Below are 26980 nucleotides of genomic sequence, written 5' to 3'. Positions count from 1 at the left end.
TGTCTTTTAAATATGCCGTCTAACAGAAATGCAATTATGAGGCGGGGCTTAACCAGTGTTGTCTAAGAAATGGTAAGCAAAACATTCTCCTTCTAAGGTGGGAAGTTGATTGATCAATGAAACAGAATCATAAAAATGAGTCTTCAATGCATCCGCTACAAAAATTACATGATTAGGAATCTGTGAGGCGAGACCGAGATGGTACACATACTTTTAAATCCTATTAAACACAAATTGAGACCATTGGAAAAGAATCAATTTCCTTGAAATTTGAAGGTTTAGAGCTGAGGTGTTAGTAATTTAAACATAAGAGAAAAAAAATAAAATAGATATTTTGCTTCTAAGGAAGTGTTGTGTGCTGCAGTGGAAAAACGTTTTCGCTTTTCGATAATTTTTAGTAAAAGAATGCTGATCAGCTATTTACAGGGTAATGTGATAACTTAAAGAGCCAAATTCCCTAGAACCTATATCTAGGTTCAGTTTCTTATGAAAAGCATGTTCCGCCACCTTTTCGACAAGAGTTTTTGAAATCTATTAAGAGGAGGAAAAGAAAGAAAAAAAGCTCTTCGTGCAGATTCAATAGCAACTCCAAGCACTTCAAATCGGAAGTAAAGGCTCTCTGAAGAGTTCAATATACCTGAAATAAACTTAATTCCATGTGGATCTTAATCACGTTCATTCCAATCGTAATGTTTTGATTATTTAGATAACCTTGTTGAACATTGCTTGGTCTCTTTCCTTGAAATTTGGGCAAAAGGGAGAAGTAACTTTTTTGAAGTGAAAATAATCATTTTTACAAGATTACAAATGGTCAACCGTTTCGGAAACGGAAAACGAAAGTAGTTTTGGAATCTCAACTCGATTTCGAGCATTGACAATCAAGCTAGGGTGAACAATGCCCTGAACTGAACTATCCTCGGATTGAGAAGAAAATATTCAACATATGTCCAGACAAATACGCATATGAATGAATCTAAGGGGTTTGGTCAAAAGGACTTCTGTATGATTTAAGAGTGATTACATCCACGAACTTCTAGAAATATCTTTAGAAGTCCGTGTTACATCCCATTCGCTAAGCTGTTGCGGTGTGGTTGTGGAATTTTATCCTAGCTGATAAATCAAATCGTGTAGCTACTTTGCACCAATGCAAGTCTGTTTACAAACTAAAGCATCGTCACGATAAGACCACATCCTGATCCAAAAGACAGACTTCAGGTCCCTACAAGTTACGACAGATATGGAACAGGCATCGTTGGCGCGTTCTCCTCTCTGTAAATAAAACTATACTCCATACTCCCAGCAACGAAACTCTCCTTTTTTCTTAGTCATGTTTAATTTTCGCGAAGGATCTTGTCTTGTACTTGTTGAACTCAGCAATACAATGACGACTTTGATATAGGTTGACCAATACAAATCTAGAGGAAAAGAGACCCAAAGGCTTAACTGATCTGTTGCTTCTAGCATTTGAGAGACAGCCACGGTCCAACAAAAACAAAGACATGTTTGATGTAACACTGCAAGACATAATACTTCCAAAAACAATATTAAAGCGAAACTGGCCCCCACCGATTGATATGATTTTAAGCTATCTGTCCCGTTTATGTTATCACCAGGGCTCGGAGGATTTTTTTTCTTAGTTTTAAATCAATCTTAATTTTTTTGAAGGCCTTTAAAGGCCCCCCAAAAAGTTCTTGGAACTTCTATTTTTTTATGAAAAAGTGCATGCGTATATGTGAGAGGAGTGGTCAAATGGAACATTGAAGGAACTTATTTGAAATGCAAGTACTTCATGGTTTTGAAGAGCGTGAATTTTTTGGAGGGCTGAAAAGTGTAAACCTTGACGTTCACCACAATTAATTCTAACACCTGGTTGAGGAAAAACCCATGGATACCTTTGAGGATACATTGTAAAAGATACGTTTGCAACTCCTTTCAATATTGCATTATCCCAATCTTCTTGGTTTGTAACTAAAACATAGTTGTTCTCTAATTCTCACATTGCTCCTCCTACTTGCTTTTTTGGCAAATAGTCAATCTTTTCCTGACAATCCAACTAGAATCCCAATTCTTCACGCAAAAAAGAGCAAATATAAAGATATTTGCATTTTGGCCCAGGTCTCTTTACCCTGAGAGATAGCTGAAATAAAGCACCCAGAGGAACTAAATTTAATCTAGAAACTTGGATCGTTTAAGGCATTAATTTGGGGGCCCAAGTTAGGAGGTAACTTCAAGGGCTTTTGATGTCAAAGGTTTTGAAATAATGAAATACATTGAAACCTTTGTTAACTGCTTCTATCTTTTGCAAGAATTTGTGTCATGTCCTTTTATGTGATTTTTTTTCCTTTCAAACAGACTTATGTCTTTTTTTCTGTGAAAAAAAATATTTTATAAAAACTTTTTCATTGACAATGTGGCCTTTAAAAGACATTTTTTCCGAGCCCTGATTATCACAAACGAAAAAGTTTTGCTTTCCCGTCTTCAACTTCAATTTCCCATGCATGAATTAATCAAATGGAAAAAAGAAAGTGTGAGGATTACTACAAATTCCGTGAAAGAAATCCCACAGAAGCTAGAAACAAGAATTTTGTAATCCAAGATCGTTCGAAACAACAAGTTCAACGGCATTTATTTTTTTCATCTTGGCAATCATTGGTCAATGAGAGGGTACTTACAACAGACCATCTCGGTCAACCTTTGTTCGGAGTGTGCCATTGATTTTTCAAGAAATTTCACATTTACATAAAACCAAGCTTATTGTCCTTACCTCAATATCCCTTCAAAGAATTGGTGTCAGGCACCTTTGATAGGCTCCCAGCCAAACTCCATCAATGACGGGAGGAGACGTGGTGTAGTGGTTAGCGCAGTCTCTTAACAGAGAGAGGTCCCCGGTTCGATTCTCCTCCCCGACCTTTCTCAAGGAAATTTTTAGACGCTAACCACACCCACAGACGGAGAACCACTCTGATACGGACTATGACACTACCTATCGGAAATAAATTGGACGACGTGATGGCTAGCTTCGCTGGCCGGGAGAAGTTCACCCCTCCGACCCCAGCACCCCAAATTGGTACAGGATGTGCTAACTCTGGCCCACCAACTTAACTGGATAAACCAAGACTTCCGTCATCACCTCTATGTATCTGTTTTTGCACTGCCTGTGGCTCCCCTCGTCACTTTTTCCATGTGCACTGTGCCAATTCAAGTCAATTTTGCTGTGATATGTCGTTCTAGTCAACTATTTTATCCCTCTGCCCATTTTTACCACTCATTCTTTTGCCTGTTTGTTTATGATTTTGCACTCTTGTTGATACTTTTAACGCATTGACATGACTAAGAACAGCCAAAAATGATTGTTATTTTAATCGACTACATTTATATTTCTTACGCCAAAAAACCCAAATAAGCATAGAAATATGCTTGAAAATACGAAATGTGCCGTATATGTGAATAAACCCGTTTTATGGCATTCGACCAAGTGTTATATTATTGTACCTGACCATTTCTCGTTATGAAAGAGTCGCTATAAAGCTTTTTCTATATTACATATTTTGGCCGTCTCTTGTCATTTGCTTACTTTGCCCTTCGCCCTAAAGGAACACACTTTTGAAGGGAAATAGTCCATAACAAAAGGTTGCTTTAAAATTCCAAAACAAAATGTTTCATTTGTGAAAAATTCCAAAACAAAATTGTTTCAAATTTGTTCAACACAATTTCTCAAAAAGTATAAAACCTCAATAATTTGAAATTGAACGAATCTTTCCTGGACTTACATTTTGCATGTAATAAAACATTTTTTAAGTCATTAGTGATGTAGTGCTGTGAATACATCTTTAAAATTTGTGGCAAATGTTGCCCAACTATTTTGAAGTCGCATTCGTTTAAAATATTGAATCTTGTTCAACCCATCTGGCTTGGGTTGACAAATAAATCTGAAATAATTGGAAATATTTTCGTGTAGAACTCGTCGTTTCGAAGATTTTATTTGCAATTTTTATACACTTTTTTAAAACTTTTGGTCAAAGTTTCTGCACATTTTATTTCAATTTTGGTTAGTTTTTTTTACACCTTTTTGTCTCTGAAAGGCTTTGCGGTAATTTCGAAACCATTACACTAGTTATTTATCTTTCTTTTCGAGTTGTATTTGAAACAGTCACAATGGTAGAAACCAAAAAAATCCCTTTGGATCGCCTCGACCATTATCAAGCCAACAGACGGGTTACAATGAAATATCATGGAAAACTAGAAAGCAACAACAATGAATTATGAATATTAGCATTTGGGAAAAAAAGGTCATAAGGGCATGATTGTTTTTTGAAATGTTTTTAATCGCTTGTATCCAAAGAAGAAATGCACTTATTCCTCTCCTCTCTCCCCGATCCCTCACTGTCATTTTTTCAAAATGTACCCTAGACACTGATTTGATTAAGTGATATTTAGGTTGGCCATCTCAATAAAGGACAGGTTTAAAATTGAACTTTTTTATGCAAAATGAATTTAAACCGCCGAAAATACTATACAAACGACAATAGATCCAAAATTAACTTACGTTGGGTATCGTATATCCCTTTCCCTGTTTAAGTTTTAGTTAAACCAGTATGCCATCAATGCCAGTACTATACTTTTACATAGCTGGTTTTCACATACCAGACACTGTTTGGTAAGGACTCGGCTTGTGCCAAAAGAAATGTAGAAGAATATAAACTAAAATGAAACTCCATGATTCAAACCAAACTATTTGCACTTTAGTCTTTGGTATATATATGGGAACAAAGACAGCCAGCTCAAGTTGTCTCGGCTTTGTTGAGATTAATTCATAGTTTGCCTTGTGAGTAGATCTTGATGGGTCCTAATTAAATTAGCCAATCCAATTGGTTTCCCAAGTTGCCAATGTTTTTCTGGCATTGATCTTGATCTAGAGAAGGTTGGTTCTTGCCCTTGTGGTCGCGACTCCGTTTGCAGTTCCATACCTATTTCACTGGGCATGAATATCTTCCAGAGACATCTGCACTTTTTCCTTAACTTTTTCTACCTCTGGATGCCACATGCTTGAAATAACTGCAACGTCTTTAGTAATCTTGCACCCATAGTGCACCCATTTGAAGCTCCAATCTGGAAAAACTATGAATGAGAGTGACTAATTAAAGGGCAACTCGAAAGACTGGTTCAGCTGTCTCCTGAGAGTCCCTATCACCTACACGAATAAATTTTTATTCTCATTACCAACTTGACTACACACGTCCAATTAAGGTCAAAACAATGAAATGAGCCGGTGCTAAAGATAAAAATAAAAAGATTGCAAAATTAAATCACATGTTTTGGTCGGTCTTGAACTACCTCAGCAAGTTTAGTGGGGCCCGATAGATGAAAGACATGGATCCGGAAATTATGTCTCGGAGAACTGGTTGTTTTGGAACGAAGCCCATTTTGACTAAGCCTGCAAACTCTATGCGGGTGTGTGTCCCTACTAGCTGTACTGTATCGTACCTACATTCAATTTGCATTTCAGGAAAAAGTCAACTTCAGCTTGTATCAACCCTATTCTGTTGGCGTGGGATCCTTGGGCGTGGCTGATTTTGATTAAGCGATATTAACCCGAGGAGAATAAACAAGCACCTTATGAATTTGGTGCAATCGGTATGACAAAATGAGCACATGTGGCTGGACTCGCTCCATCCATGTCCGTTTTAAGCTTCCGTCATTTTTGACGAAGTGAGACATGTGCTGTGGTCCCTTATACCTTAGTGTAAATTTAAATTCATGATTCAATAACGGGTTTATTGCATTGTCTTGCAACAAATGGACCTTACCTACTTACGCTTAACCACACATCTCTGGCATAAAACAAGTCGAGGTATGATTAGCCCCTCAATGTGTTTCAGATTTTTAAAAAGAACGGACGTTTTGTGTTCATCGTCAAAGGGCTCCAAACGTGTTTAAATGTCAAATGGTGGGCACTCGATAAGGCTAGTTTGATTACCTTCTTATCAATTTCTCTTTATTCCTCATTACAAAAAGGACTGAAATGCAAAGCTAACGAGACAAGTTAAAATTGAGTTATTTTCATCAATCGATAGATTGATTCCTCGAAGCATGGAGTGAACGGCTCAGGTCTTTTACTCCATATCAGACGAACTTACTTCGTCTCATCTTCCTTAATAAATACATGATCAATCACTCAGGGCCCTTGAATTAGCCTTGATGTACAGTTTGTAAGATAATTTTTGCAATGAAGGTGCCTGTCAGTTCCTTCCAACTAGTGGACACTTATGCAAGTGGACACATTTTAATAATTCCTGATTCAGAGTCTTCTGGACACATTTAAGACGTTCGATCCCACTTTATGGTGGGATTATTGTCTCGGATTATTTTATTCCCTGCCATCAAATCCAGTTCCCGGTCAGTCATTTCACAGCCATTTCTTTCAGGCTTTTTGACTTGACTTTGGAATGTGTTAGTCGCTTAGATAGGTTTTCAAGCGAGCATTCTTGGGCTACCTACCTCCGTAAGTCCCCTTCATCTACCGGGGCTATTCACGAGAACCTTGGTACATAAGATACGTGCACAGGGAATACCAGGATATTCTGTATGTACTATAAGTGCTTCCTTACCGTTTACAAGTCATGAATCATGAGCTGGCTGGCCTCTCTGCCTGTCTGGAAGTTCATTATGCCAAAGTTAAGCCTTTCAGGATGACGAAAATTGCCAATAGCGCCGTCGCATAGGGCCGATACAAAATATTCAATGGCCAATATTCGATATTCTCTTTCTCACTCTCTCACTCTTCTCGACATGCCATACTACCTTTTTTTCCCCAAGTGTGTTTTAGTCGCGACATTCACTCCTTGGAACAGTCGAACACCGTAGAAATCTTTGAACCTATTGCAAGACAACACTCGATCATCTGTATTCATACTATTGATGCGGATTGACAGATTGATACCTCTACTAGATTCACCATATTGACACAAAGGAATGCATGGCAATGCGGTCATCTGTTTTGAGCTCATTGGCATTATTCATTCATGGTGCTCAATCTCCGCCCAACGACAATGTGTTGAGAGGTCGGGAGATCGTTCATCACGGAATACTCAATCTAGCATAATTCTCGGGAATGAACCGGCATAAAGCAAAAAAGGTATGAGGCGGGATGTGGAGCGCTTTAATTATTCTTGTATGGCAGATTGCTTGAACTGGCAGAAGGAAGCCATTATCCAACATTGGTCCGGTCAAGATCGGGGAATTCGATCATCAGGACTTGGAGCCTGTCGTCTACGTGCTTTGTGGCCCAACGCCATGAGGGTAAGGAATGATGAGCGAGCCAACAAAGAGCACTAAAAAACTGGAATGATCCCTCCCACCAAGTAACATGACATCTTTTTTAGGGCATCCTAATGTGGCTCAAATAACAACCAGATTCTATACATGTGAATATAGCTGAAAGGCTTTCGAGACCCATTCTGATCGGTGAAAAATGGCATGCACTTACCCAAAAGATTTAGATTTAGATGTAGTACGCCATTCGGAAGGATTCTAATTTTTGCAAGGACCTCCATCCGTCTTGGTTGAAGAAAAATTGCATTTTGTGCAAGAAACGTTGATTAACTTTTAAATGTTATCATTGATTATCGCTTCAAACCATTTGCCTTAAATTCCTCAGAAAAATATCATTGGCTGGGAAGGCCGATAATATTTAGCGAATCGTCATATCATTTGATCTCGCCATGAGACGGTCAATTCTAATTCAGTCCTGTTAAAAGTAATCAAGTAAGGGATAAGAAACTTGAAACAATCAAAATAGATAGCGATACAACAATCTTAGACATATCTTTTATTTTGTGAGTCATTTATCCTCTATTGTCTGTGTAAGTAAGTTGAATCAACATTCCTGTAAGGGTTTGTTTGTTTTTTGCAATCATTGGAATGAAGCATTAAACCAATTTTAGAAGGGAATCATGATGAGCTTCATTCTGGGCGCTTGCAAACAAATATGTTTAGGCGACGTACGGTACTTTTTGGCTGTCTAAGTTCATTGATTTTACAAGTGGGCGTTTAACATCTGAGCTTGAGCGTGCTTGCCTCATGCACCCAAAACTGTGTACATAAGCTACTGGTACTCGTCGAGAGTAGTGTAGATTTGCAGCCCAAGGCAAGTGCCAACATGAGTTTTTTGTGGTACTTCATGCTCAGGATGCACTTGCATTGGACCTGGAAATGAACACACCGCCCATATCCAAAATCATGAACACCTCTAAGGATGACCATTTTTGTTTCCGTTCCGTCCCCGTCCCCGTCAATGAGTTGGTTGAGTGATTAATGAGAGCAGAATTGAGAATTTAGTACCTCAGTAAAAGGCCCTTTAACTTCGACATGGGAGATTAGAGTAGAGTGATCGGGAGTGACGGGGCTGAACCTGCTTCAAAATTCAGTCACGTGAACCTCTTACTCACTATGCAAGTCATTTGAAGAACTGCACTTTCAAGAGTAGGCTTGGTATCATCAGTCAAGATCTCCTATCAATTCATCCCGTGTGTCTCAGACGTCATCATCGTCACGACACACTTACTTTACGTACGCACGCGTGTTGTACTTTGAACCGTCAAAAGGGGAAGAAATATTTTGGACTCGTATCTTACCAGAGAACGCCGAAACGCCTTGATTTAGGCCTCGCTCTCGAACAAAAAAAAAGAACTGATGGCGGGATCATTGAGCTTAAATTGGGCCCTTCTCGAGTGTTGAGGGTGTCAACTTCAAGGCAGTATAGCCCCATCATCACTGCATACCTCGTACGGGCTTGGTCTCAAATCGAATGGGACAAGAAGGAAAAGTCCCCCAAGGCATAAGAATGGCTCGTGAGGAAAAAAAAGCCTTCAACAAATCGAATTATAAATTGAGGGAGAGAGGGAATTCACTAAAAGCAAGGAATGTAATCAATTTTTTTTGAAGGTGGTTGACCTAATGGGGAGGAGCCGTGGCGTAGTCGTTAGCGCAGTTTCCCACTTCGATTCTCCTCAACGGCCCTTCACATAAAGGTAACTTCTAGACCACACCCACTGACGAAAAACCAAACTGATACGGGCTTCGGCACTGACTATGGACGATGTGATGGCCAGCTTCGCTGGTCGGGCGAGTCTGACCTATCCGAAATGATGCCCACACCAAAAAGCACCAACAATTTTTAACGTTTCCGAAATTACTTGTTGGTTATGCTTTTTAGTGTAGCTGTTTGGACACATAATCTGGGACTTTGGAAAATATCTAGCAAATGGCATCGTCCAAAATTGGTCTGAAGTGGTCCACCAAATCTTTAGGGAAATACTAATGTTTGAAAGCGGTATAACTAAAAAGCCGAACAATCAACCGTCTCTTGACTTTCGCACCATAAGCCCAAACAAGCAAGGAAAAAGACAGATTGTTGGAAGGCAGTTGGTTAACGCGCGACCGAGTTGAGCTTAGGTATATGGGTTCGATCCCAGGTCTCCACCCTTCCCCGTTTATCTGTCTAGTGGATAGTCGCCTCGAACGGCTTCCTTGCATCTCTGTATCCCAGAATGGGCCCAAATTAACCACGATAACAAAATAGTACGAGTATGTACGTATATGTAGTGTATTGAAAACTGAATACATCCAATGAGATGCTCGTCTCGCAATAAAGGCTTCTTAAAAGAAAGATTGAAAAAAGAATGGCATTGGATACCCAAAAGTGTGTTAAAAAGTATGTTTAATATGTTTTTGTTTGCATCTTGCCTTAATTTGACTGTTTTTTCCCGCTTTAACAATACAATCAATGAGTAGGGCACAGAAAAACGACAAAGGCAAAGGACCAAAACGCAAGCATTAAAAAGATGATGTCGATATGTCAAAGAAGGTTAAATGAGATCATGTACAAAGGTTGGAAAAGTCGCCCTAAAGTCCAAAAATTTCATTCTGGGTATATGATTCTTTTAAATTCTGAGCTAGCCCCATTTGCTGATTGTCTATGTAAGGGTTCACTGAAACCTACTTGTAGATGACTAAGGTGTTTTAAAAAGCATTATAGTTACTTTTGGTTCCATGGGTAACTGTTGTAAAAGATAATATGCATCGGATGTAAATTGTTGGTCGAACAGTCCAAGAGAGGCTACATGTATAAGCCAAGAAGAGTCTCTCCCCCCCCCAGGGATCATGGGTTCAAATCCCAGTGCTGAAAGTTATTCTTTTAAGGGGGAGACGTGGCTTAGTAGCTAACGCAGTTTCGCAAAGTAAGAGGTCCTCAGTTCGATAATATTCCCAGACCTGTCTCCCGAGGAAACTATTAGACGCCAATCAGAGGCATAGATGGCGAATCAATTTGATAGGCAGACACTCCCATGGGAAACATTAGACGATATGTTGTCTGGGCTCGCTTCCCCGGGCGAGGATCTATCCTCCGACCATGATCCCCTCCAATTTAAAAAAAATGGAAATTCAAGGCCTAGAAATGACCAAAGTTAGGTCGCAAGAAACTTTTCAAATCTGTGAAAACCTTGAACTTTGATTCGAAGCCGAACTTCTGAATGCTTTTGTTTAAGTATCGAAGTGAAAGTTTGACACCATGATGTTTTTTGCCCTTCTCACCACTCTCACCCTTACCCTTTACCCAGACAATTTTAATTATATTAGCTGTAGAAGAAATAGATTAGAAATTTCAATAGTGAGGCCAATCGAAAAGAGACAACCGATTCATTGATTTTTTACCAATAGTTCCTCGTCGTATCAACTAAGGGACCTGGTCTCCTTCTATGTATTGTTCACCCATGCAGGGTTAGGAGCACCTTGTCGGCCAGACGGTTGTTACGCGATAGCTCATCAATGCTCTTTTAGTGCCTTCGGAAGGCCTGCCGTGTCGTACGACCGTGCGTATCAGTGTGCGTATCTGTGAAGCAACATCATGGGTTTTGGGGTGGAGTTGGTACCATTGCATCCAGCTCTACTTGCGCCACTATAGATAGATATGCAGTTTGTTGGTCGTCGATCCCTCCCCGTCTCCTCCTGACCCGCCTTCACCACCACTTCAACCAACCGCCACGTTGTTGTTGTTGTTGTTGTTGTCGTTGCTCGCGTACAAGTGGGAAGTGAGCGAGTTAATTGAAGTATAGGAACCAAGAAATGAAGGAAGAACGAGAAGAACAGAGAGGAGGCGAAGAAGGATCTGGTTAGATGGTAGGTTGGATAGTTAGTTGCTTGGTTGGATGGATGGGAGGATGGATGATGAGGGTGGGGACCACGCGTCGACGTCCAAGACGACGGTGTTGGGCTGGTGAGATGCTCGTCGACCAACAAGGGCATGGACATCCATCCAAGTTTGGTGTTGCTTCGGCGAATGATCCAACAACAGTAACAATAGTGCTTTGAGAGGGTGAAGCCATTCATGCCTGTTGCTCGCAAACCAGCATCATTATCATCATCGTCGTGATCACGAGAGAAATACGAGGAGAATGATGGCTCCACGGGGTGTTGTCTCGTCAATCACATCCGTGTCGTTCGTGCTTTGCATAGCTATCCAACTTTTGTTGCTTTCTTCTGTGAGATGTCAAATCCCAGTGATCACCAAAGGCTTCCTGGCTGCCCTGAGCCAGCCCAGTCAAAGTCCACAGGTGAAGATCCTCCGGCAAATCAACGAGTAAGTCTAAAACCCAAGCTGGACCACGAATTATCGTTCCGGCGTTCGTCGTAGGAGGGCCAAGTGAGGAATGAATAGTCTGTCTGGGTTTCAGTTTGATCACCCTTGTTGCACATTTAAATTCAGGCAATCTCGGACAACGAGATTAGTTTTCGGTCAGGGGAGTAAGTCTCAAACATGTGGGAACAAACCCCACCTTGGAGAACAACCACGTTTAGAAGAAACTTTCCTTACCAGATAAGAATGTTTCCAAGTCCAAGTAAGGTGCACCAGTACTCCTTTTATCTGTTTGGTATAAAAGCATCTTTGATATGTTGAAGTCCTTTCAAGATTCCCAAACCAACCAGCTCACATTTACAATCAATCTTTGAGGGAATGGTGTTTTCAGGCCCAACCATTCCAATGTGTTACATTATCTGTCTTGTACTTAATATCATCTCCACTCCTCTCCCCGTCTTCTTCGCCAGAACACATTGGATCCATTCCAAAGCACGATGCACCCTCTAAAAATCAGAGTTAGACCAATGGATCGAAGCCGTTTGACGAACGTAGATTATAGTAGTCCATAGTATGTGTGTAGTCGAAGGAGTAGGACTGAACTTCCAGGTTTGAACCAAGTACATGATTGCACAGCCGATCTCGTTCACATTCTCCATTCTCACACTCTCATTTGACATTTCCAGTCAACATGAAGATGGTTCGTACACCTATGGTTACGAAGCAGCTGACGGATCATTCAAATTGGAGACCAGATTCCCTGATGGATTGGTGCAGGGCAAATACGGTTACGTCGACATCGATTCGGGTGAGCTAAAAGTCATCGAATATGGTGCTGACATGATGGGCTTCCAACCTATTGGCGATCTCCCATTTGGGGTGGTGAACATCCCCGGAACTCAAGCTCCGCAAAGTGCTTCGTCTACCACCACTGCTTCCACAACAACATCAACCACAACGACAACGACAACCACGACCACGACCACGACAACTCGAAAGCACATGCGACGAAAACAAGTTTTGTCCCCATTCGCTCCCAGGAGAAACCCCTCGCAGGTTAGAGGTCTGCAATTAGAACAGCCCATCACGACTCGGCCACGAGCGAGACGACCTTTGGCTCGTGTTCCAATCAAAGGCCGACAGTCTTTGGTAAATTTCTCCTCCAGAGAGGATGGTCAAGGAGGGCCACAGCCCCAAATTCGAAGTACCAAGCGAAGCCGACAAGTGCTCAAGAGTGATGAAGAGCCCGAAAGTCGGGAAGAGCCTGAGGGCGAGAGTGATGCTCTTGAGGGGCAGAAGCAGATAAACTTGCCTCAAATCTTGCCTCCGTCACCCTTGAATAGGCCAATTAATCCGCTAGAAACTCCACAAGTGTCTGTGAATTTCGATTACCTCATTCAGGAATTCACGGGCAAGAGAACGATCATTCCTCCCAACCCTGAAGGTTCGCTTATCCAAGTGGACAGACCTTACCCGCAATCTTCCTCGTGATACTATTACTCTTATTGTTTGGCTTTGACTATGCATTGTGACCTTTAGCTCTTTAACTATGTATTTACTCTGCAACATACATTCTGATGTTTTTTTGTTCTCAATTTGTACTAGTTAGTGGATTAGTTTAGGAAAGATTCGTCTTCTCTCATGACTTCATACATGGGAATTCTATCATGCCAAGTACAAAAAACACCTCATTAGAATATGCATTTGGAACGAGGTTCTTTTGTTCTCAACAGTTTACCGTTTGGATTTGACCGCGCCATTTGAAGGAAAACACTTGAAATTCCTATCTGCCAATAAGGGGTTAAATGTCGATCTCGAGCTCAAAGTATACGGGACTAAAAAGTGGACATAAAGAACACTTCAGGGATTCCTTTCTTTATTTCTACTTTGGAGCAAGATTGGCTCCTTCAAATCATATCTTGTTTCTTTTGCGTGCCTAACTGATTGTTTGAATGGAATTGACGGGGAAAATATTCGATGAAATTTATATAAAATATAAAAACAGGTACTTAGACGCGCAACAAAAATCTTAAATGGTATAAAAAACCCTAGCTGTTATTGAAATGTATCACTTTATGCTGCCAACAACATTGATGAGACTTGGTGTTTTTTTAAAGAGGCCCTTGATTATATACAATCTAAGAAATGCCAAACCTTTAACTTTTCAACAAACATAAATTGGGCCGAACAAATATGCAGGGCCATGGTACATGCTCTAATTGTTCGGTCCGCGTATTTGTGGTAGATTCGTGTGCATGTGGAGTGCTATCAAATTGTTAGGCAGGCAAGGGAAGTAAACGCAATGCATATTTTTCCTGTCTTGGAAAACACCCCCGGCCATTGAATATTGTTTGGTCCTAGTACAGAACGATGCAATACTATTACGCATCAACACATGTCACTGAATTTCCTAAGGGGGGTAGGTAACGCCAAAATGATCAAAGCACCGGAATAGAAGCAGTGATTATTATTACTTTGGTTTGACTTTTCTTGATATTGTATAGCAATACTATGTAAGTACAGCCAACCAAAGCATGCCAGAAAACATACCAGAAAGAAATAAAAAATAACATATCAAATTTGCTATTCATATGCTCCAGGGGAAAAAGGAAGCAATCACTAGACTGTCTTACAATATATAAATCTAGATGGACAATATTGTTTCAAAGTCTTTTTTCCAAAATGACTCTAATTTTAAGGAAATTAGTTTTCGAAAAATTTCCATTTTTTTTTAGATAAACAAAAATTCAGTCTACCAGCCAATATTTTTGTTTAATGAAACAAATCCGTCATTATAAAGCTATTAACTTGAAACAAAATGAATTAACTCCTTTAACAAAAATCTGACATTTACGCAGTATAACTTATATCTATATCTATACAGTAGATGTTAAGACATAATGTAGATGTTAAGACATAATGTTTTTAAAACAAATTTCCCCCAAGTTGTAAAGACAGATCAGCAAAAGGAGCTAGTGTAGCCAAGCAGCCTAAGAGGCACTGCGAACCAGGCAAGAATCTTTTCCTTATGTGTGTTGGGTTCAATCCCCGGTCTCCTTAAATTTGTGAAGGACAGGGAAGAGAATGGAACCAAGGACCTCAATCATGCAAGGAAGCTGCGCTAACCACCATGCCACGTCTCACCTACTTAAAAGATTACCTTCCGACACACACTAGGGACTGCGAACCAGGCAAGAATCTTTTCCTTATGTGTGTTGGGTTCAATCCCCGGTCTCCTTAAATTTGTGAAGGACAGGGAAGAGAATGGAAACAAGGACCTCAATCATGCAAGGAAGCTGCGCTAACCACCATGCCACGTCTCGCCTACTTAAAAGATTACCTTCCGACACACACTAGGGTTTGAACTAAGATATTGTAACTAGTTTGAACCCACAACACGTGGCGATATGCTTCTTGCTTTGTTCACACTGCTTCTTAGACGGCTGGACATGTCAGGAAATGTAACACTTTCTATTCCAAATTCTTCTTACAACTGTAATGAGTAGACCAAAAAGAGTTAACACCTGGGGCGAGTCTTGACTCGAGTCTGTCCAATTTCTCCAAAATAGGCTAAAAGACTCGAGTGGACAAAATAAAAATATTCATTTTTCCTTTTTCACAAGACGAGTCTTTTTGCTTGACCTAACCAGAGAGACCTTTAACTAGAGGAGTGGACATCAGCGGAGCTAGGCCGATTTTTCTTTTTGTCACAGCTCTTTGCTGGAGGTATAAATGGAAACACGCAATAAGGCACTGCCATTTGAGGTCAAACTGCACACATTTTATTTTATTCATAAGTGCCTAATCTTAAAACTCTAGACTTTTTACTACATAAACCAAAAACTTTCGATATTTTCATTTAAAGTAAGATAACTCAACATTTTGTCATAAAAACACGACTTTTTTCTTTTAAATCGCTATTTCATAATGTCACTTGCAATTTTTGAGGAGCTGAAATGTTGTTTTCACACAGTGGCCTAACTTCGCCAATTGCCATGTCCAATCCTCCTGTTAAAGGTATCCTTGACCTAACTCTAGCAAAAGACTCTAACTCGGCGAGTCCGGCAAAAAAATCAAAGGACTCGTACGAGTCCGGCAAATCCTGTACAAGTCGATTGTTCCGCCACATCTTGAATATGCTTTGCTTATTTGGGCTCCAATGAGTTCAGCACGTTTGTAAAAATTCGAACAAGTCCAAAGATGTTTTCCATTCGGAACATCAAGGGAATGGAAGAGCACTCTTATTGGAAGGTGTTAACGAAGTTGGCACTGTATAGTGTTTAGAGAAGGTATCTGATATTGTGCGTATTCGAAAGCATCCATGAGCTTTGTCCCAAACTAGATTTTAGGGTCAATCGTAATGACCGTGGAGGCTTAATGTGCCTTTTGAGAGCACCCTCATGCCAGGGGTCCAGGCTAGTTCATACCATTTTTTTGCATTCCTCAAATCCTTTCGTGAGAAGTAGAAAGGCCGAAATGTAAGAGAAAATCACGGCATCCTCGAACAGAAATGAAATAGAATGATCTTCAAATTGTTACTTTTGACAGTATTTTTGGTTTTGGTATGATTACCAAGATTGAAAACAAACTTTCGGTGATATTCCAGTTCATAAAATAAAATGTTCGATGAAATATCTATAATAATTTTGACCCCTTCCCAGTTAAAAAGAAAAGCACCAAATGTGTGATTCACTGACTCGATTTTGTAGATATATTAGTAGGAAGGCAGCACCTATAAAAGTGTGCGTGCCTTTGTCTAAAACGAAATAAATCAGATAGCTTTCAATACTGTCATTTGGTGTTTCAAGACATTTCAAATCCTTTGTTATCAAAGGCTGTTCTTGTCCCCAAATCAAGATTTCTGAAAAACTCCCTTTTTCCAAAGGCTCCCTTGACCAAAATTGGAACAAGAGTGATCGCACAGAGGATGAGTAAGGTGAGCCAAACATTGAGAGCGGATCCAATATGGACAATCACTTTGTAGTAATCCCAATTCAGGGGCATCGCACTGGGAGGGTTGGTGATCGGTTGATCTAAAAACAGACCCGAAATAAACGAAGGGTAAACCATTAGTTGCGTCATGACGGTCACCAGAAAATAGACCAGAACTGAAAGTAGTAATGTGCCAATGAAGTAGCCATTCCAGAACTTGCTCTCCATGAGCATTCGAAGAGACACGAGGAACACCGATGTCTGATAGACGGTTTGCCCAAAACTCGCTCGCCCTAACCCGTGATAGTGTCCATCTTCCAGACCAACAGTCCAGACTCCGTAGATGAAAAAGAAACACACAATAGATTGTAAAAGAGATTCCCCGAACCATTTAGCACCCTGATCAAGCCGGAGCAAACGATTTCCACTAAAAGCGTGATAAGTATCTGGGTGTTGAAGTAAATCCAATTCGCTCTTATGTTGCTCTAAAAGGCTGAACACAAAAATGGGAACACTTGTATAGATGATGTTGTACACTGTTAAGCTAAGACTGTCATAGAGGCTCTCGGTAGAGTAGCTATTAAAGAAGGCCATGAAGAGTTGTGGGGTAAAGGCCACCACATTCTTGTAGAACGAGTATTGCACCAAGATACAAACGCGGTGGTAGTACCAATAACCGTGTACCAAGAACACGCGCTCCAGATGTCGAAATCTTGTGAGCGCAAAATCCGAAGCTCGAGTCGCGGCCCGCCCCTCACGACCCGTGATCCCCAGCCCCACATGGGCTTCTTGCAACATGGATACGTCATTCGCTCCATCACCGACAGCCGCAGTCACGGGACAGCTGTCGTCTTGCTTCATCATTTTGACCACATCGGCCTTTTGCAAGGGCGACATTCGGCAACACAAGACAGCCGTGCACAATTTGGCCAGGTCGCGGAATTGAGCCACGAAAGTCATGTCGGGTAAGATGTGGTGGAGGGTGGCTCCGTCCACTAACAGACAGAAGGATCCAGACAAATCGGCCTTGCGCTTGGTCATACCGGCTTCGAGGGCGTTGGCTAGAGTGGCCTCGTCTTGTCCACTCACGTCTATGATTTCACAATTGGGGAAAAAATGCCCGCTGGAATAGGAAATGTTGACCGCTGTCTCTTTCTTGTCGCCGGTGAGGACCCAAATGCGAATGCCCGCTTTCCGCAGGGCTGTCAGCGTGGTTTTCACGTCAGGTTGAAGTTGATCTTCAATAGCAACCGCTCCCAATAGAGTTAGGTCCGATTCAACCAGGTTGAAGGCCTCCGATTTTAGCTGCTCCAAGTCTTTCACTGCCTTTTGCGATGATCGGAGGGCTGTGGCAAATGCCTCCAGATCTTGTTCCGACAATTCACGCACCCCAACTAAAAGTGTCCTGAGGCCTTCCATGGCAAAGTCGTTGACTTGCTCAGCAGTCTCTTCGAACGGCCCGGATGTACAAATGGAGAGCAGTGACGAATCAGCTCCTTTACACAGGACCCAAATCGTGCCCTCAGGTTTTCTCACAATAACAGACATGCGCTTTCGGTCTGAATCAAACTCGAGCACATGCAGACGTTTGTACTTTCTTATTTCATCACTCTCGTGGCTCGACCACATCATGTTCAAAATGGTCTCGTTGGTTGTTGCGTCGAAAGCCTCCTCCGTAAAAGTGATGCCGAGCTCCTTGCAAGCCTCCACTAAGGCTTTCTCGTCGGGGCTTGAGGCGTTGTAAGAGTAAATTCCATGGTGATGCGTGATTTCCACGGTATGACACAACGAGAGGGCTTCAAAAAAGGTCCGCGTCTGAGAATTGCCCGTCACATCCCAATGAAGGCGGGATTTGAACTGTCTCACGATTCCGCCAATGGAGCATGAATGGAAGGTCATGATGTTCTCCGTCAAAGTTCCGGTCTTATCCGAGAACAGAATGTCCACCTGGAAAAAAAAACACAACATCAATTTCCGTTGAAATTGTCATCAAACCCATTTGAGAGAAAACAATTTGCAACGACTTACAGGACAGCAAAAAACAACTCCAACTTGAGGGTTTTAATGTCTATTTTAACCAAGGAAAAGGAACCACTGACGGACAGACAGAACTGAGCCAATTCAGAACAAGGACAAGCCTGGGCACGTGTTTCCTCACCTGTCCGAGGTCCTCATTTAAATCTGACGAATTACAAATGGCTCCCTGTTGTTGGTCTTCATCATAGAAGTTCAGGTCCCAAACGAAAAAGAGACTGCCGAAGAATCGTTGCATCTCCATGGTAACATACAATGAAATAGGAATGATGTAGTTGAAAAGGACCAAAAAGGACAAGATGTCTTGGGCCAGTTGTTTGACGCTAGTATGGATCGGATGACCTCCCAAGTACCATGGAACCACCTCAACATTGGGATTATCCATGGCCACGGTGTACTTGAGAACTACCGCCAACACCACTTCTCCCACGAGAAGCAATAAAAAGAAGATCAGGTATCGATTCATCTTCTTTTCCACCGTTGAGAACTTGTTGCTGGTCATTTTGCCATTGAGTGACATCTTTGTGTCCTCACCCGTGAAGGTGGCAACGCCCACAATTGAATCTGTGTTTTTCAATGTGGAACCACGCAATAACAGGTTCTCGAAGGTTAGAACACATGAGCTCTCGATAGGTTTGAGCGGGATGGGAATTGTATTTCCGTCAAACTGATCTGGGATTGTTGACCCCATGGAAAGCGTTTCCACGGTGCTTTCTGACGAAGATCCACGTTTCTGCTCATGAACGTAGAGGTTTCCATGGAAGGATTCCAATTGAACACAGGGATGGTCGCAGTCAATGAGAAGACTTTGATCGTTTAATCTTTCGTTGACAAAAAGTTGGTTGGTAATGTGTGCTGGCTTTTTGGTCTTTAGATTCGTTTCCCCATCCAAATTGGCCGTCATCACGTAGCATTTGCCTTGAGCATTGCTCGACGAAAGGAGGACGAGATCGCATGGGAAATCCTCATTGTCTTCCAGTCTTAATAGATCTCCAACTTGAATCTGGAATCAGAGTGTAGGAAAAAACCCATTCGAATTAAGACACGAAAGGATTCAAACTTGAACTGGTCCATTGTTGGAATCAAAGATTGCTAATGTTGAGTGCTGTTATACGTACCTCCTTGGACTTGATCGTTTCCAATTGTCCAGCCTTGATTCTGGTGACTTTTCGGTTGTTGATCACAGAATCTGCCTTATGTCGGAGATAATCCTCATAGCCTTGTTTCAGCATGGTCACAGCCACCACGAAGACCAAAGGAGCAATGGAGGTGAAGGGTGAAACGGGGCTGTCGATCCCGAGCTGAACCACGCCCACGATCAGGAAGTAAAAATTTGCAATTCGACGAAACTGCTCAAATAAATTCCTGAAAGCCGAAAGCAACGAATCTCCTTCAATTTTACATTCGTATTTGAGAGACTCTGAACCAGTAAATAGCCACTCGAACAGCAAAATCATTTGAGAATGTTCATTTTTTTCATGTTTTGGTTAAATTCCTTTAAAAAATGCAAAAAGTAACATTTCTCATTGCAGCAAGGAAAATAAGCTCTTGTTGTTGCACCGATGAAAAGGGATGATGAAAGCTGTTGCAAACTTCGAATTTTTATCAAGACGGAGGCATTGACTTCACAAAATGCAAATCATGAATGTCACTCTTATGCATCAAGCTGCATTTTCACCAACAAATTGATGAAGTTGATAAGTGCTCCACTTACAACGTAAATCAACTTGCGACGTCAGCCAAGGTTTGCTCAATAAATATCGCCCTGTTTGATTTTCTATGTAAGAAGCTAAAAATTTGGCAAATCACCGATTTGAGCATTTACCTACTTCAAAGACCATAGGTTCCCATCTCCAAGGTCAAAATGTGCCCTGAGAAGAGAAATGGCTCTAGAGGACAGTTTTGAAGTGGAAGCGATCACAAAACAACAAAAGAATTCCTGACCATCCACGACTGATTTCATGGTCGGCAAGCTGAAGCAGATGAGTGGCCTTTGTTTAACTTTTCATGGGCTTTTCTAATCGCTACAGGGAATGTAATCCACAATAGTATTAAAATGAAAGGTTATAATTCGTCTATTCATTACCTTTCAATCTAGTTAGTTGGGTCAGTTAGAGATCTAGGGGTGATTATTCAGGATACCGGAAAATTCGATGAGCACATTGAGATCAAGGTGGCTAAGGCCTTTCAAACATGTGGATGGATATACAGACCATTTAAATCCCGTGATTCAATGACTATGGGACTTCAACTATTTCAAGATGAATTCAACTATTTTTCTCAAAACTTGATCAAGCTTTTTGACCACCGTGATGAGACGGGTGAGACGAGAGGAGACCAGACGACTGTGTGGAAAAATCCAGCTACAGTCTAGTCATAATGAAACTAGACTTGTCAAAACCATGAAATCATCGTTTATTCTACCTATATAGAGCTCCTAGCCTATATAGTCTTTTATCCACCAGCCTTAGACAATTCTACCTATTAGATGATCCAATGCCATTTTTAAAGCCGACTTAGATGGGTTTTTAAGCACGATTCCAGGCCAGCCTTATGTACAAAGCCTATCTCGATCTGCCAATTCTAATTCTTTGCAGGATCAGATATTTTACCGTGCTTGACTTTGCCCACAATCCCATGGGCAATTCATTCTTGTCCTTTAATTTATTACTGGGGATTCCATCCCTTGTATCGGTGGACAATCCAAGAAAGGAAAAAAATGATATTTGGTCCAACAGCGAATTTTAGTTGGTAGACTGAGGTAGTCCTTGAATGTAGGGTTGATCTGGAATGCCATTTGAAAATTTGTCCAAGTCTGACTTGAAAAATGCAACCGGATTAATAAGGCCTACGTGTTCCCTACGAATATTAGAGGAAACCAAATTGAACAATGAAGGAGCCCGAGAAAGAAGAGAAGTGGACTTCATTGTTCGAACTAGCCTGGATTCTCGAGGACTTGAAGATGCTCTCAAAACGCACGTTAAGCCTCTACGGTCACTAGAATTGACCCTAAATCGTGGGTTGGGACAAAGCTCTTGGATGCTTTTGAAGACGTACAGTATCGGATACCTTTCCTATCTTCTCTGATACCAACTTTTTTAGTCTCTCCCAATATGAGAGCTCTCTCAATCTTGTGATGTTCCTGGTGAAACATCTTTGGACTTGTTCGACATTTTGCAAACCTGCTGAACTCATTGGAGCCCAAATGGGTGAAGCATATTCAAGATGTTGCTGAACAATCGACTTGTACAAAGTTAGCATTGTGATGCTATCTCTGGACTTAAACGTGCGCTATCTCCATCAACCAGGTTTGAAAACAGTGTCCTTAAGAACATGACAAATCTTTAGCGACCTGTGTCTTTGATTAGTTTTGTGAAGTTTTGGCTTTGGGGGCAGAATTATGATCTGGGCCAGAACATTTCACCCTTGAACCACATTTGTTTTTCCTCTTAATGCCGTTTCTGTGAAATTGACGTTGAGGGCCAGTTCAAATTGAAAAGTTAATCGATTATTGACCATTTCCAAGTTTGAGCAAATCTAACATTGGGAATCTGTTCAGTTGGCCTTTCCGAAGCAATATTCAGTTATCACTAGAACTTGGAAAAACTTGAAAAAATCATCAAAGAAGGTAATTGATTTTGACTCATTTATTGAAGTCATGTATTATCATGGCAACAAATTTACCCAAGGAAAGCACAAATGCAAAATCCAAGCTTTCTATAAATGTTTTTTTTTTTGCGTTCAAATATGGGCAATACCTAAGTCACATGAAACCTTCTAAGATAGGATAACGATTTAGTTTCTTGACGGAGGAGTTCTTGCTCAGAGTTAGAAGCGTTTAAAAAACTCGCCTTACGTCTCGTTAGATGTCAAAATGAGCATATGCAAAATATCAGTAAATTTGTGATGGGTTTTCAGCAGCCATGAATCAGTCGATGATGTAATTTATCTCGACTTTGCCAAGGCCTTTGAAAAGGTCGATTATGGTCTTTTAGTTAACAAGCTCCATGAGATTGGGATCCAAGGCAAGGTTCTCAATTGGTTCAGAAGTTTCATTCGTGGTGAGAAGCAATCAGTTAAGGTCAAGGAACCCCTCAGTGACCTACATGTAATGTCAAGTCGGATGTTCCTCAGGCCTCCATGTTAGGTCCTCCCCTTTTTTATCTTCTTCACTTCTCCACTTCAGAAGCTAAGTAGTAAAGTCAATGTCTCTTCTTATGCTGATGGTACAACATTAGTTTGTGTTAGGAATGCTTTAGATCCTGGTAGTCTGATAGAGGTCCTAGAATGTGTGAATTAGGTGTGAATTCTAATCGGGCTTAAGGTTCATTTTGCCAGCACTCTCAATCCCTTAAGAATCCAGGCTAGTTAGAATAGAGAAGTCCATCACTCTTCTTTCTCGGGCTCCTTTATTGCTTAATTTGCTCCCCTCATATATTCATCGGGAGGATGTAGGTGTTGATCCAATTACCCCCTTTAAGTCAGGCTTGGACAAGTTTTTGATCAAAATTCCTGATCAACCCTATGTTCAAGGGCGGCTAGCCAGATCTGTCAATTCTGATTCGTTGGGGGATGTTGACTTGACCAAATTCATGAGCGGGATCTTTCCAACGGAATGGTCTTCAATGCCATCAAAAGCAAAGTCCTGCGGTTTGGCAAGAGCAAGAAGGCCATGCCTATTTGTGTCTTGGATGGAAGTAGTAAAAGACCTGTGAATCCAAACTGATGGAAAGCTGTCGTTTTCAATTCATTGTGCCAAAGCAGCCAGTAGTGCAAATTTTGTGGTGGGAATGATCAAACGTTTCTTTTCCACCCGAGGCCTTAGCATCCTCAAACCACTCTTCATCACCTATGTTTGACCTCTTCTTGAATATGCCTCCTCCACTTGGTCTCCAGCCCTGAAGTATACTTCCAAACTCCTGGAGTCCGTCAGTCCAGAGAGGGTTGACGAGGCTGGTAGTGGAGTCCAAGAAGTTGGATTATCCAAATAGGTTAGAGCAGATGAGGGCTGACAGTAACCTGGTGACATTCTTCAAAATTTTCAACGACGACATCTTATTCTGGAATCTGTGTTCCCTCTATTGAGTTTTCCAGCGCACTGAAGGCTACTACTCTTGCGTATGCTTCACGACGTTGTGCATGTGCATTGCATTACACTAGGCATGATCAACCATTTGTCCAACTTGACCCGTAACTTTTTACAGTCGTCCCTTACCTTCGTCGGTGCAGAAACATATACAATATTATAGTTTACCACCATGGGAGGTGTTAGGATCTCGATCATTAAAAGCGATCTTTGGTTCTTCCTGAATGGTGAAGCCCGACTTGTTTCTTAAAATACACGAGACATGTTCCGAGAGTTTATTAGCTTCTTTACTGAATAATGATAGTGCAAGCATTCATTTACGACAGAGTCGAATAAAATGTTTTCTCGAACTTTAGTAGCTTATCAAGACCTCACTGTCTTACATGTAGATTTGCTTAAAATGCTAGATAACAGCGGCATTAGCTCGTTCCACCAATAAATTTGCCCTTAATTTATGATAAGACGGACAAATTGTACAAAACAATAACTTACCATTTAATGGCAGTTGCTTCCTTTAATTGAAGCTTATAAAATGAGGCTTTTAAAACCCAGATATTTCTCAAGCACGCCTTTGAGGAGTCGGCCTTTTCATGCCAAGGAGTTTGCAGAGAAAAGCAAGGGTTTGCCTGAGCTTCATTTCAAACTAGAGGGCATGAAAAGGCAAAGAAGTACAAGGCCTTGACTAGGGCTAGTATTAACCATTTCAACTTTTTGAAATCCAAACATGAATAGACCTTGTGCATAGAGAGTGACGGCCATTAAATAATAAGTTATTGTTGTGTACGATTCGTCCGTCTTATCGTAATTTAAGGGCAAACTTTATTATAATTTTGACTTGGAACAATAAGAAACCAATACTAGCCTAAAAAATCCAAAACTTCCAGAGAGAAAACACCGTAGTAGGGAACAAATGTCTTCATGTAAACCTGTCAATCTACCGATACAGGGTGTAAAGAAATTAAGGGCCTCCATGGCTGTTTTTCGCATTATTTCTCCCTGCTCAAAGATTTTTTTTGACATTAAACCACAAGCATTCATTAAGAGAAACTGTTAAGTACCTAGTGACATATTACAGATGGTCTATCGATATCCTGTTGGCGATGGGTAACCCTCTGATAGAGTGCCGACAAAACAATGTCTGAAAATTCAAGTGAGCGCTATCTGAAGGTCAGAACCAAGGTTGAGGGCATCCTGAAGGCCGGTAAAGACATGGGAACGTTGGTGAGCCTTTCAGTGATCATCCTCAAACCATTTGAAAGTGGAGACCCTCATGCAAATGCTATAAATCCTTTTAGAGCAGACGGGCCAATGCCCGAAATCTGGATTTTCAAGACTCAAAGTTTAGGTGGGCAAACATCAGATGGTTACCAATCTCCTTTGGAGTAAAATCGGATCATTCGTGGTATGGTGTTAGGTTTTTCAATAATCCCTTTTATTGAAAACTGGAGATTCAATCTGATCAAATCATTCTTTGAGTTAGGGGGTTGGATTTTCAAAAGCGACAAAGAGCGGCCCTTAATTTCTTTCCACCCAGTAGTCCAATGACAAATCTGTCGCAATAAAGAATAATAATATCTTATTTGTCGAGATTTGCTTTCTCTTCACTAGCGGCTAAGTAGAATATTTACTTCCCAGCCACTCGTGAACAGACAGCCATGAAATATAGTCCCAAACAGTGACTAAACGTCTCTTTTGCATTGTTGAGAGTCAAGATTCTACCCATGAAAACCAGTGCCCTTTAAACAAAATTAGTTGATTGCAGAAGGATTCGAAATTGTCATACCTGGGCAAGAAATTAAAGATGGAATACTTTGCTGTTTTTATTCCATTTCTTTGGAACTTGATCTGAATATTTTTGGCCTCAGCAATTTCAGCACCCAACACGTGGTCATAATTGACAAGAAATCGCCGGGATGGAATATGACCCTTTCTTGATCCTCGTCGCAAGGATTTCCACAATCCCATGGTATAGAAGTGATTCTTCCAACGGAAGAACAATGGCCTTCTTTTTATGGTGGGTGTTACACAGACTAACACAACATCAACGCATGGCCTTATCATTGATTACCTTGCCAGATTCCAACAGCGAGATAAGATTATTCCAACATCCGATCTAATGTTTAACTCTGAGTAATGTAATGACGTGGGCTTCTGTGGCGTTGATTCATTAGGTATCATCCTACTTCAAAGGTATGGGCTGGATCACTCCATCGTTTGCCATGAGTGAATATTTCTGAGGATATTTGTATTGCTCACATTACATTTTCGCATCAAACTTAATACGATTTTACATGATAAAAGTTCAAGAACTATGACAAGTTTGACAATGACGCATTTCCCGGTGCAGCGTGTGATCTAACTATGTGTATTTCTACGACTTGTTTCACGCCGACATTGATTGTTCCTTTTTAGGGTCTCGATCACCAAAAAAAGAGGGTTAACAAAGTTGGAGAAATTGTTCATTTATGAAACCACCAAATTCAACACTGTAAGGCAACCTTTGGGAGCTTATTGATAGAGCGTCCGTTTTCGAATTAAGAGTTTGCTCAAATGCTAAGAATTCTTTCTAAGAACGATTTTGATTGTTGCCAGAACAAACAGAAGAACTTCCATACAACATTTTTAAGATAAGTTCTGACCGTACATTAGTCCATTTAAAACACATTAAAAGGTAGCATTTGCAAAAATGTATTCAATATATGGTATTAGTACCCTAAGCTGTATATTCAATTGAAATTTCATTAATATATATCGAAAAGACACTTAAGTTTAAACACTTCAAAAGTTGCATTTTGCATCAAATTTGGCTTCAAATGCTGGGGTCAGATGTTAAAGTAGTTACCGAGGATATAGTAGTAGGATTGGACTACCTCCAATAAAGATGAAAATATTTTATTTTCTGAACGAAGGGGGAAAACATGAAATTCATCGTTAATAACACTATGAAAAATAAACATTTGACAAATCAATTTTCCTAGTTTAAATAAACACACTTTCTGATACGTAAGAAGTGATTATTGCAAAATTTCGGAACATAACCTGAAAGACTGTGTCTATCAGACGTCGCTTTTCATGCTCGAACTGTTCTACTAGAGAGCCCTAAGTCGAATGTGGAGACTAAAGTCACGCTGGGGTATCTTATCAGGGTTCCTGAATTTACTCAATGTTTATTTTCGAAGTTGTTTTGGTTGAGGTATGGTGAAGATTCATGAAGATTTATTAAGATTATTATCTATTTTCCATAATGAGCGCTTGACAAAAGAATACTTTGAACCTTTCCAACGCTGACATTT

The 26980-nt window shown here is 40.7% G+C and overlaps 2 protein-coding genes across 2 annotated transcripts; one reads left to right on the top strand and one right to left on the bottom strand.

Annotated features, from left to right (window-relative positions):
- The first annotated feature begins 10313 nt into the window (after window positions 1–10313).
- Window positions 10314–13230, top strand: LOC131876917 (rho GTPase-activating protein gacJ-like). The gene is made up of 2 exons (XM_059222459.1): window positions 10314–11638; window positions 12322–13230. Exons 1-2 carry the CDS (start codon window positions 11454–11456, stop codon window positions 13124–13126), a joined length of 990 nt encoding a protein of 329 aa, XP_059078442.1. The 5' UTR covers window positions 10314–11453; the 3' UTR covers window positions 13127–13230.
- A 3088-nt stretch (window positions 13231–16318) lies between these two features.
- Window positions 16319–25853, bottom strand: LOC131893467 (phospholipid-transporting ATPase IF-like). Its single transcript, XM_059243502.1, has 4 exons — window positions 25471–25853; window positions 19720–19966; window positions 18726–19604; window positions 16319–18514 (listed from the first exon to the last, which is right to left on the bottom strand). The coding sequence occupies exons 1-4, from the start codon at window positions 25746–25748 to the stop codon at window positions 16439–16441; spliced, it is 3480 nt and encodes a 1159-aa protein (XP_059099485.1). The 5' UTR covers window positions 25749–25853; the 3' UTR covers window positions 16319–16438.
- Window positions 25854–26980: the final 1127 nt, after the last annotated feature.

The sequence above is a fragment of the Tigriopus californicus genome, chromosome 2 (genome assembly GCF_007210705.1).
Source record: "Tigriopus californicus strain San Diego chromosome 2, Tcal_SD_v2.1, whole genome shotgun sequence".
NCBI lineage: Eukaryota > Metazoa > Arthropoda > Copepoda > Harpacticoida > Harpacticidae > Tigriopus > Tigriopus californicus.
This window is presented reverse-complemented; position numbering and strand designations above follow the sequence as displayed.

Bases quoted from the DNA above. Each gene is read 5' to 3' on its own strand.
- LOC131876917 (XM_059222459.1), top strand. From the start codon at position 11,454: ATGATGGCTCCACGGGGTGTTGTCTCGTCAATCACATCCGTGTCGTTC. The intron at 11,639-12,321 runs GTAAGTCTAAAA...TGACATTTCCAG, and splicing joins ATCCTCCGGCAAATCAACGA to TCAACATGAAGATGGTTCGT.
- LOC131893467 (XM_059243502.1), bottom strand. From the start codon at position 25,748: ATGATAAGGCCATGCGTTGATGTTGTGTTAGTCTGTGTAACACCCACC. The intron at 19,605-19,719 runs GTACGTATAACA...CTCTGATTCCAG, and splicing joins AAACGATCAAGTCCAAGGAG to ATTCAAGTTGGAGATCTATT. The intron at 18,515-18,725 runs GTGAGGAAACAC...TTTTTTTTCCAG, and splicing joins TAAATGAGGACCTCGGACAG to GTGGACATTCTGTTCTCGGA.